A 12,499-nucleotide genomic window follows, 5' to 3' on the forward strand; every position below is an offset into this window, starting at 1 on the left:
CTTTGAACATGATCCTGTTGTTAATAAAGCAAGTGCATTAGATTAATATAAACCCTTCTGGAACCTGTTGCTATTTGTAACATGGTCCAGGCTCAGTTTAATGTTTAAGGAATTACTTTAATTAGACTGTTCATTCAGTGGAGATACTGGAAAGGGGAAAGTCAAACTAGTAGGTGTGGATAGAGTTTCAGAGGAGCAGGGACACTACCATACTTCCAGTGGACAAAGCCTGACCCAGCAGACAGGGATCAGGGCTGCATTTGGCTCGGTCAGCTGGAGAGAGGTTTGGTTGGAGCCCTCGGTGGCAGCAGAGGTTGGTTTGCCCACCGCTGCCCTTGGGGTTCACATGAGGGCTCCCCCGTCTTTCCTTCAGGTCTTGTACCCTCCAGGTGAGGCAGGGGGAGGGCTGGGGGGTCAGTTCAGGCAGCCTGGGCAGCTGGAGCTGTTGGCCGAGGACCATCTGGCTTGAACGAACTCCCCAGCCTGGAGGGATGGGGCTGGTCAGTGGCTGGCCCTCAGAGCGCCGGTGATCCGGGAGGGGAGGAGGATGCCTGCTCTGGTTTTGCGGGCCACCGTCTCCCCCCTGGTCGGAGATGTCCCTGGCTACCCAGCATCCTAGCTGGCCTCAGCCCATCCCACGGGCACGGTTCAGCTGTCCCCTGCAAATCCTGCGGATAGAGGGGGCTGGTGTGTGGGATCAGCAGTTCCTGCCCACTCGGCAACCTCTGTCCCACGGGAAGATAGGTGTCACAGCTGGGAGCACGACGTGCCTGTCCAGCCCTTCCAGGATCCCGCAGGGCACAACTCCTCCGGGTGCCGGGGACGCTCCCGGGCCCGGGCCAGCCCTTCAGGTGCGGCTCCTGCCTAGGTAGTGTCATCGCCGGGAAGGGGGAGCGTGTGACCGGCCCGGGGGGCGGGCGGGCCGCGGTTTCCGAACCGCGGCTCGGGGCGGTCCCGGGATCGAGCTGTGTGGTCTCTCTCGGGCACCTCCCGGAGCGGGTGCTGGGGTTGAGGCATGCTCTGCCGTCGAACCGGCAGCCCTTGTCCTGCGCTAAACCCGAGGAGAAGGGAGGTGTGCGGCAGCGGCTTGTAGACGAATTACGGCTCCAGGAAAGCCTCTCGCCCTTTTGCCTGGGTTTATACGAGCGCTAAAAGGTGGCGGGGGAGGGGGCGGAAAGCACAGGGGAAGGATGCCCTCGCTTCCCGGAGCCCTCCGCCTTTCACCTTGGCCAGCTCTCCCGTTTTACACTCCTTCCTGGCCAGGGAATACCCCTCCCGGGTCGGCAGGCAGGAGCACCCAGAGGAAGAGCTGCTACAGCCCGTGTCGGGTGCTGCAGACATCCTCTCGGTAGCAGCGGGGCTGCCGCAGCTCCCGGGCGGCACGGTACCTCGGAGAGCCGGACCCAGCAGGCACAGCTGTGCCCGGGCACGCAGGAGTCCCACCGGCTCTGCTAAGGCTACTTAGCAGGCACCGGGAGTTACGTCTTACAGGAGTCCCTCCGCTAGAGTACATTCACTCAGAGAAGGTGATGATCAAGAGAAAAGTCTTAGAAGTTTCAATTTTTAATCCAGGAGAGGGAGGGCAAGAGATTAAGCATAAATCCGTTCCCTGGAAGAAGCAAGCATCTTGTTCCAGAGGCACTTGTAACCTCCTGTCACTCTTATCACACTGGGCACCTGATATCCATAAAAGAGAAGCAAGCACTATCAACCTGACCCATGACAGACGATGCCAAGTTTGGGACTAATAACTGATTCTTTTGAAAAAGACTCTTAGAAATGGTAACATCAAGTAACAGTTAAATGTACTTTAATTCCTTCAAACAGAAGGATATCTTGAAGGTACATCAGAGAAATTATTTCATTGATTTCAGTCTCAAAAAAAAAAAAGCATGGCTTCAAAATTCAGGAACAGTATCCAATAAACAAAGTACTATCGTTATGCACCTGTTTTAGAGTGTGGTACAAAGAGAAGCTTACAAATTCAAATGAATGGCATAAATGACTGAGAAATCAATTCAGATAATGCTTGTTTACAGGGACAAAAACTATGGTGACAAGTATGAATAAGCACATAGATAATCTGTTTAAAAAAACCCAAACCTTTCTAACTGTATTTACACACACGGATATATTTGCTTTCCTTTGGCACTAGAAATTACAGACAAAAGATTCCATTTTATAGCAATTAAAATAAAAGTAACCTTTGAGTCATTTAAGTCATACAGCCCCAGCACAGTAGCTTCACTTTTATTAAACTGCTGTCAGCTCTATATTCTAACCCTAGAAATTCAGGCCACAAAGCCCAAATTCAGCTTCCACCTGTGACAAATTTCACTTGGCAGGATTAACTGGATATGAGGAGCTCAAGCAGCAGTGGGGAATTAATGAGAGATACAGACAGATATTTAATAAGAGTGAATCTCCCATTCTTATCAGAGGTGGACATCTACCTTTAAATGCTCTTTATATGCATATACAAATTAAATCAAGTAAAAATGGACACCCATTACATATATTCAGCCAAATTAGACATGAAGTGAACAGTCAGAGCACATGATGGCAATCTGTAGTATTTCTTCAGTGTTGCAGAGAAATGTGTTAATCCCTATTCATTTCCATTGCTAGAAAAAAAAATAAATTAAGATTACACTTAACAAATAATGGTTTATTCTTTTAGCACATTAGTTTAGTCTTTAGCCGTTGCCAGGAGTAAACCCTTAAGTTTCACAGGAAATTCAGTATTATCAGTACAGTAGCAAGAGTGTTTGACACCCTATAAAATCCTAAGGAATGTGCAAGAAAAATCTCAGAAGTAGCATTTAATTACCCAGACTTCTCATTTCTTGTTCATGGTATTTGACTTTACAGAACCTGAAGATTTGATTACTTTCAAAACAGTTTTTATAGGTCTTCTGTTAGTAACCAACAGGGGTGTAACAACAATGGCACAATATTTTTCCCAAAGCATTAAAGACTAGGAAAATATTATTTTCTTTGAAGAACTACAATCAATTAGGACTACATAAAAATTAAGTAATGAGGCATCATGGCAAGTAATAGCACATCGACCCTCTACCACAACAGGAAGCGGTTTTCAATCTTACAACAAAAAGGAACCAAATGAAAAAGAATCTAAAATTTATAGACTTCATAGGTTTTGTTCCTTCTCTCTCTAGATGGTAAGAAACTGTTACTAATTAACATTTTACTTTGCTCTGCAAGCAGGATCAGGGCAGAAGCTTTTGTTGAGATGGAATAAAATAAATGGTTGCCTTATTTTTGCATTGATCACACGCAGACTGGATGTTGTATTGTCTCTGATAACTGGATTGAATCCAAGCTGGACCAGACACTTACAGAATGTTTCCCTCACACATGTTATTTGGGCATGTCTCAAACAGAGATTAATCTTGTTCTGCTAAGTGTATTCTTAAGCATCAAAATAAGCTGAATTTGACTATAGCAAATTCCGTGAGGAAAAGGAATCAGAGAATATAACAGCAAGTCTTCCCAGAAGACAGTCTTTTCTACACATCCAAAGAGAACTAGCTGTTTGAATTTTAGATTAGCTGATACAACATTTTTTTAAATATTTCAAAAGCACAGCATGTTAAAACAACTTTCATTACACTTTGTGGAATACCAGTACCAACAACCTCTAAGTGAAACTGTTACAAGCTACTCAAATGCAGTCTCTTAAAATGAAAAAAAGAGTACAGTATATCTAAAGCATATATACATGCTGCTACCAAGGAAAGAAAGCAGTGAAGTAGCAACTTTATACACGAGCTTCACTAAGAATCTTGCTCTTTGAAATAGCCCAAAAATTAGCTTGCACTTAACATTTATTTTCAACTGAAAAGACTTACAAAACCACCCAAATCTTATAATAAGACCCCTTGGTCTTTTTATTCTCAGCTTGCATGATATTTTCATGCAAACTGATTTACTGGAGATACAGTACTGCAAGTTACTACTAAAAAAAAAAAAAAATCTAAGAATCAAGTGATTTTTCTTTTTGCCAAACATGAATATAAACCTCTGTCTTCACACAAGGCATATGCACCTACAGCCCTGTCTTACAGAGTTAGGTAATTCTAGAAACACAGTGTGCAGTAGTAAGTACCAAATGAAACATTTTACAAGTACTGAAATAATGGAAACTAAATGAACTGATTATCAGTCCACACAACCACAAGGTTGCATTGCACTACATAAATACTGACCAAATGCCCCCAAAAAATGCCAAGAAACTACAAGAAAGTTCAAAACAGGGTATTAAAACTGTTTCTTTCAGTGAAGACCAACCAGTCCCTTTGTGTACACATTTAGTTTTATTGTAACAAAGCAACTTGTACACTTTAACGTTTAAAACTGAGCATCTTTCTTTCCTTTCCAGTGAAACAAAAAAAAAAAAAAAAAGAATTTAAAAATAAACAAGAACAAAATTACAATAGAGAATGTCAATTCCAAATAAGATCCTACAGGTTCTGCTGATTCTCCATCAAGTGGCAGGGCTCAAAGTCATCATTAGGAGAAGATTTTATTTTAAAAGTGTCATCTTAAACTGCAAGGATGTTTGTTAAACATCACAATTAAACATGCCAAAGGAGAAGAAGCCATGTTGTCAAAATGCCCACTTAACCCACCCAAACATCTGAAACCCACCCCGGCTGACCTTCTATAACCCCATTTTTTTTTTAGTTTTTTCTTTTTTTTAAACAAGAGAAAGTAGACAGATACATGTTGGTAAATGCTAACTGTCCATATTCACATAGAGACACAGTGTAATCTCTGAGCCCAATATACAGAGAAAGAAGGAAAAAAGCTAGATTCTATGCACTACTACACAGGGGCCTAGCACTCTTCAGCTTCCAGCAGAGTGAAGGGAGCAGAAGGTTTTCTTTTTTCCCACAGAACATGGTGTGTTGATTCCATAAACAGTTTTTGTTTTGAGACAGAAAGGGATAAAAATGAACTTGAAACAGAAACCGGTAGATTCTTTTCCACTGTATTCTGCTCAAGGTATTTCCCCCAAAATAAATTGTGAACCATGGTGTAGAGGAGAGAAAAAGAGACCTCAAGAGAACAAGGCGACTGAGCACAAGAAAAAAAAGACAGCAACTTGCTCCCAGGGACTGGAGAAAAATTAAAAAGGTAAAAAGGGGGTTTGGAATCCATCAGTGTTCAATTAGTCATCTTCTCCTTCATCCTCCTGTTGAAAGATAAGCAACAATTAAAAAAATCTAATCACTAAACTTCAGATAGCACGAACTTTCAAATGCAATAACCAGAATTGTTTTACTGCCCTACAGACTACAGCCCTACAGTGTTACTCATAGCATGCTATACGATGATCTCTCTCTTCCTCTTCACTAAGGGGTAGTAACACTTGCCATGAGTACCTGTCTACACAGAAATCAGTTAATAACTGGATGTCCCAATGGAAAAAACATCAGGTTTGAAAAACTACCGTGACTTAGAATCACTACAAACCTTGACATAAGTTTAATGTTTAGGAAGTGAAGGGGTCATCTTTTTTTCCCCTCTTTTTTAAACTCTGAAGAGCAAAATGCTTCAACTTTCAGATGCTAAATTCTAGGTTATATAATAGAGCCCAGTACTCTGGTGCCCACAACAGCCTTCCTATCTCAATACAAGTAGTTTTTTGCTGCTGAAATTCAGACACACCACGCCCAATTACGAGAAACAAAGACATTCTAAACTTTGTTACCAACACCCTGAATGCTGTTGCTGGAATCCCACTTGCTACTAAAGGAAATTTCTACTTCCTGAACCCAAGAGAGAGTCTTAGCTAAGCTGGCCATAAGCAGAAATAACCCAACAGGTGGGAGGATGACAGAACTGGATGCATCAACAAAAGCTATTTACAAGTAAAGCCTTGCTAGAATGCTCACTAATAAGAATTTTGTTATGCTAATATCCTAGTTCTTCTAGAGCACCTCCCTCACAAATTTACTAAAACTACTTATTTGCACTGTCTCTCATATACACAAACATACGTATTACTACAGTGAAACCACTCCACAAGTTAAGGTAGTAACAGTTCTGCTTCTCCCCTCCAAACACCTTGTAGTGATGGTACAGAAAAGAACTATTTTACCTTTGTAACAATGGCTCAGTATTCTTATAAGATCCCTCTTAGAAATTTCTTTTGATTCTCATATACCAGAGATGGAAGATGTAAGGAGTAAGATTACTCACCTCTCCTTCCTCTCCCTCATCATCATCTTCATCTTCCTCCCCCTCATCTTCATCTCCTTCTTCATCAATATCCTCCAATCCTTCTTCCTCTTCATCATCATCATCATCCTCCTCTCCCTCCCCTTCTTCATCATCCATATCAGGAACCTTAAAGACACATATGCAACATTAACTACAGTGATCAAATTCACTTTCACTTTCACAGTGCTATTATGGGTATGGATCAACAACTCAGTGCTATACTTACCAAGTAGTACTGTAATGGATTTGGCCAGATGTCATCCTTGATGACTTCTCCTAGTTCATCAGCCCCTGCATCAGAGTGGTCAGTGAACCAGGTAAAGAAGCTTTCTGGCTCTTCATGCTGCCTCTTCCTACTGGCTTTGTTCTGTGTCTGGCTTGAACGTTTTGTCAGATCCTGAAAAGAAAGTTAGGAAGTTCCCTAAAGAAGTGGTCTTTACATGGCCTTTTTTTTTTTTTTTTAAATAAGCACCATTTAGAAACGCACTTGTCTAAACAACCACAAGAAGTCACTTACTACACCCTCTTTCAGGGAGAAGTCTTTAAGAAACATTTGGAACCCAAATGACTCACAAAAAAAGATACTGTGTTTCTCACAAACATGAGAAAACAGTAAAACCACCTGTTTCTTTTAATGACCTCCACTGAAATACTGAAAATTCACAGGATCTTGCATTTGATTTATGTTTCCCTATCACAGGGAAGCACAAGTGTGACAAATGTTTAGTGACATATTGAACTTAAAAGATTTCACAATGGCTAAATGCTACTCTGAGAATAGCTGCAATTGCAGCTAAACACTACAACTACTACATACACACAATTTAAGAAACACTCAGTCTCCACACCTCTAAGCTCTTGTCTTTAACTTGAGATAAAGAACTGCCTAGCATTCTTATCCTAAGATTTCCCGCTTTGAAGTCTTCAGACCATTCTTTGTAGTAAGTGGAAAAAACCACACAAACCGCTAAAACATATGGTCACAAGAACATACACAAGTCCTGTATCTACCACCTTACCCCAGAAGTTTAATAAGTTTGCAACAATCTTTTTGCCAAGTCTGAAAAGGAAATTACTATCTGCTATTTAAATCCATTCTTTCGTTGATCATATGGTAACTCCAAACTTCTAGTATTTGTTTTCTTGATAGAATCACATTTATAGGTTTAGATGCTTTAATGAAGACTAATAACAGAATTCACGGTGATTTTGTGTTATGTTGTAAAGATCATTCAGCTAGTTTGCACTGGACTGTAACTTCTTGTACAAGAGGAAAAGTTCTAGTTCTCAATGACAAAAGATTTCTTCTCAGTCTGAAGGTAAGAAAACAAGCAGCAACTTAACTGCAACCCTCAGTTCTACTTTTAAATACTAATTTCAAAATCTTCAGGATAACATGAAAGTGCTCCCAACTTTTACAGACATTAACTACAGCAAATTAATTACGTTTGAATACTGTCTGGATGAAAGACATGCCCACATTATTGTGTGGCTGCAACTCCTCCAAAGATGTGGTGTCTGGAAATGAAGTTGGGGGGGATAAATCACACACCCCTATCAGACCCCCCAAAACCCTGCTGTCCTCAGAATTCCTAATTTAACAGTTATCTTAAGAAAACAACAAAACAGATTCTAGATCCACTATAGAGAGAGACAAGCTATTGCACTTGTTACTCTCTCCATCTAGTCATACTTGTATTTTCACTGTTTTAATGGTGGTGCTCAACTGAGCAAGAGAATTCACTATAGATGTCCATGTACATGGGGTACTCCAAACCCTGCAAGATAGGCACGAGCTATGTATGTAGAGAAGTGCAAAGCAGGTTGAGTGGGGAAGGGAGGACAAAGCAGCTTCAATAAAAAAAAAAGTAAAAGGAACATCATGAAAGTGATGGTATCACATAGAGCAGCAATCATCTTTCCCAGATGCACAAATACATACCTTCCCAGATTTCCATTTGATCTCAGTTGATTTTGAAGATGGATCTCCACTTTCATTGAGGTGAAACTCTTTGGAGAGAACTTTATTTTCAAAGTATGGATTCTCATCAAAATACTGCAGAGTTGAAAGCAAAGAGTTAGAATCCACATAATGTAAAGACACGTGCCAAGTCAAACGTGGTACTAAGTGGATAACTGAAGAGAATAAGTTACAAACTACAACCCAGTACGTGATCACATTTAAAAAAAACAGAAAAATCACAAGTGAAGGAATTATTTAAAGTACTTACAAAATCTATTCTGTAACCTGATTTGATGTCTTCAAATTCTGTCACCTCAACTCTGGTCAAATAATGCAGTGCTTCCTCATCTTCTTCTCCCAGCAGTGCAGATACTAAGACAGAATTAGGAATCCCACATTAACAAAGCTATGAAATGTGTATCATGCAGATGAAACACAGGAGGATTTGAAGCAAGTAAGATTTGAAGAGCAACACATCTGTCCAAGCCAACTTCTTGCTGCCCATTTTTTTCAAGTGACCAGCCAACAGACTTAGCATTTGTGTGATTTGCATTTGCTGAGGTGAAAACATTACTTTTGCTTGTTGTAGTTCAACATTAAGAAACAGCAAAAGCTACCTGCATACATGCACCCTTCTCTCTTGAAACCCATTTTCACACATATAGCTTGCCCAGTCTAAGCATTCTACAAACTTGTTTTGTCCTCTCAGAAAGTCTATTGTCAAGAGTCCTAAGCAGCTCACTTCCAATTAAAAAAAAAAAAACTACAAACCCAAACAAACTAGAATCCCCCCCCCTTTTTTTTTCTTTAAAGGGCCCAATTAACTAAGAAAAGTGGGAAACTTGTTGTCTAAAATGCAGAAAGAAAACCACCATGGGATTTTAGTGAACAAGATGTTCCTTTGGTCAACACGCACAAGAAATAAAAAGCTTATAAAATGCACTCTAGGACAAAAAGGGAGTGTTTGCATATGAAGCGGGCTTCTGTTTAAGCATATGCCCAGCAACAATTCTAGAAAACCCTCAGAGCTGCAAGACACTCACATAACAAGCAAGCAAACACTGAATTTACAGGAAAAAGAGAGGGCTATTAAGAATATACCTTGTGGGTGGTTGACAAATGTTGTTACCCAGAAATTTGGGATTTTGGCGATCAATTCTGACCTCTTCTGGAAGAATGGTTGGCGGAGTTTGTTGTATTTCTGTTCTACTTTCAAAATTTCCTCACTGGCTTGTTCATTCAGTCTGTAATAGGAAGAGCCACATTAACCACAGGAGAGAGAACTGAAATTTAAAGATGCATCATCAGTAGTTAGCTAAAACCTGAATGGGTCTGATTAGACTCGTCTGCCATATTCAACAAATGACGTATCTCAAACAAGAAACTGAGGCCCAAACCTGTAATGACTATTAAGAAACACACTCCCAGAAACAATCTCACTGATCCTAATGAAACATTCTGAACATACTGTATGTTTTGCAGCATTACATGAGGGACGGACCCTTATTTACGCAAAGCAAAGTCGTATTTTACCTCTTAAACATTTTGTTTGCAAAAGACCTCAAGACGGGTAACACATAACACTATCACCTGCTCTTTACAACTTTTGGGCAGGCAAGCAAGCTACAGCAAAGCAATTTTGTATCCCACACAAGTAAAATCTGAAGACATAACATTTAATTGGTTTTGTAAAAAGGCAGAGCCCTGATACTGCAACAGCTTCACATGGCCAGAGCCTCAATAGTCACCTGCAGTCTTTGCAGGACAGCGTGCATGGTGATCAGATCCAGGCAAATACCGACATAGAACCCACAGAGCGTTTCGGCACATGAAACTAATGTTTCAGTGACAGTTTCTACACATTATTCTACAAGCATGTGAATATATAGTGGGAAAAAAAAAAGTATAATAAAAGCTAACTTTTCAACTAAGTTTTTGGTTCTGCTTACTTTTGCAAAACTGCATACACATTAACGTGAAAAAACAATATGAAATAAATTTCTATTATCAAAACTATTACAATTAATTTAAAATTTTAAACTCAAGTTCTACCCTTTTAATTATACACAGTTGAACAAGAAACCAGGATACTACTTGAAATTTTTTATCTTACACAAATACTTCTTACACCTAATCAAGTCAGAACACAACTATATCTGGGCAGAGTTTAAAAAGAGTGAGAACTAGTACCAAGTGCTTACTTTACTAAATATTTTTATTTTTGAAAGTTACATTTTAACTTCTGCTAAAACATTTTAAAAGTTTACCTGTCTATTTCATTCTGTACTTCATCAATGTGTTCAATTGCTTCCTGTTGCTCTTTTTCTGAAAAACAAATGAAAGCACATCAAAATCCCTTCACTTCCGAGTCCGACAAATCACCTGGGGTTTTCGCTTAAGACCTTTTCTAGTCATCTACTTTAGAATTACACAGATATTTCTACTAAGTGTCCTAAGTGTTACTAGGCCTTAAAGCTTCAGCTACTTCCCGGGTGTACTACGGCTGAAGCGCCGAAAAGTTTGACGAAACGGCACTCAAAGCGAGTTTACCCCTAGAAATCACAGCTCGCATTCCTCTACACAGTTTTACAAGTCAACTGAAATGGCAAGTCAATCACGGCAGATTAATAACAATTTAATTAAAAAAGTTGTAAGTCATATCTGCTAAGACCAACATTTGAAAGAACGTTTAATAATTTAGGGAGGACAGAAATATCAATAGAAAGAGCCTGACTGGGAACACGCCACCTTCTAAAAACCGCAAAGAACGTTCGAAAGGGCGGTTGCAAGCCAAAAAGACTCCCGAGACGCCGTCTGGCAAGTATTTTCTCCTCGGAACTTCCCCTCGACAAAGCCTGGCAAAGGTCTCGGTTGCAGGACGACTGTTTACCTATCGCGCCCGGCGATGAATGAACGGCAGCGGGAAGTCGCCCGAGCAGTGCAGCACGCTCACTCCTCCCCCGGTAAGTTTCCCGCACGGCTCAGCCCGCGTTAGGGGACAGCTCTCCCCGCTCCCCAGCCGCGCGGGTGGACGCGCTGCCCCCCTCCCCACGCCGGGCACGGAAAAAGCACGTGTGTGACCGGAGCTCGCAGCGGGCGCAGCACCGCGGGGCGCGACGGCAGACTGGATGGAAGGAGAGCGCTTCGCCCTTCCCGCGGCGGCGGCCGGGAGGAAACCCACGGCGCGGCGACCTTTAAAAATCCCGCAGCCGCCCCGATCGCACGTGGGGACGGCGCGGGCGGCTCCATCGCCGCGCCGCCCGAGCACCGCGTGGCTCCGCGGGCGGGCAGGCCCCGGCAGCGGCGGCCCAGCCGACGCCGCTCCATCCCCGGCGCGGCGGGGCAGCACCACGCGGCCGCGGCGGCGCCGAGACCAGGAGGCGGCGAAGCATCATGGCGGCGGCGGCGGAGCACAATGAGGCTCCGCGGATGCTGCTCCGGGAGGGCGGGGGGGGGGAGGCGGGGGGGGTCCCGCTGCTCCGCCAAGGCCGCAGCGCCCCCCGCCCGGCCCCGCCTGCGCCCGTGGGGAAGGAGGCCGGGCCGGGGAGCGGAGACAAAAGGGCGCTAACATGGCCTCCTCCTGCTGCTGCTGGGGCCTGCACATCCGCCCGGCCGACCCCGCGCTCTTCCCGCCTCCGGCCCGGCCGCGGCCCGTGTGGCTGGGGAAAATGGCGGTCGGTGCGGCGCGGTGCGAGGCGGAGGCCGCGGCGGCTGCCGCCATTCCCTTCCCGCCCCCGGCGCGGCCTCACCTGAGGTCTCGTCGGCCCCATCGTGGTTGGAGTTCAGCTCCTTCTTACTGACTTTGGCCGCCGGCGCCGACATGTTGGTGGCTGCGGAGCGGAGCGCGGAGGGAGGGGGGCTGTAACGGGACTGAGCGGAGGGGGGGGGGGCCGGGCACAGACTCCTCCTGCTGCTGCTGCTGCTGCCGCCGCTGGCTGCCACCGCCGCTCTGGCTCCCTCCGCCTCCGGGGCGCTCCGGCCTCCTCCGCCCGGACCTGGGGCTCCCGGATAACAGGGGGCGGCAGCGGCGCTCGCACTGCCTCACGCTCTCCACAGCCAGAATCACCACCACCGCCGCCTCCTCCTGCTGCTGCTGCTGGCGAGGGGCGGGCAGCGCGGCGCGCATGCGCAGCACCCCCCCCCGGGGCACGGGGGGGACGGCGGCCTCAGCGCGCAGGCGCACCAAGCCCCCCTCCTGGGCGCTGGGCAGCGGGCGGCGCAACGCGCAGGCGCGCTCCGCTCCCCTTCGCGAGAGAGGATGAGCGCACCGCTCTGCGCAGGCGCGGA

At 44.3% G+C, this 12,499-nt stretch overlaps 1 protein-coding gene across 1 annotated transcript; it reads right to left on the minus strand.

Annotated features, from left to right (window-relative positions):
* Positions 1-1,793: 1,793 nt before the first annotated feature.
* Positions 1,794-12,117, minus strand: SET (SET nuclear proto-oncogene). Its single transcript, XM_052814370.1, has 8 exons — positions 11,962-12,117; positions 10,480-10,537; positions 9,314-9,456; positions 8,481-8,584; positions 8,192-8,305; positions 6,476-6,646; positions 6,229-6,375; positions 1,794-5,218 (listed from the first exon to the last, which is right to left on the minus strand). Exons 1-8 carry the CDS (start codon positions 12,032-12,034, stop codon positions 5,195-5,197), a joined length of 834 nt encoding a protein of 277 aa, XP_052670330.1. The 5' UTR covers positions 12,035-12,117; the 3' UTR covers positions 1,794-5,194.
* Between the last annotated feature and the right edge of the window lie 382 nt (positions 12,118-12,499).

The sequence above is a fragment of the Harpia harpyja genome, chromosome 19 (assembly GCF_026419915.1).
Source record: "Harpia harpyja isolate bHarHar1 chromosome 19, bHarHar1 primary haplotype, whole genome shotgun sequence".
Taxonomy (NCBI): Eukaryota; Metazoa; Chordata; class Aves; order Accipitriformes; family Accipitridae; genus Harpia; species Harpia harpyja.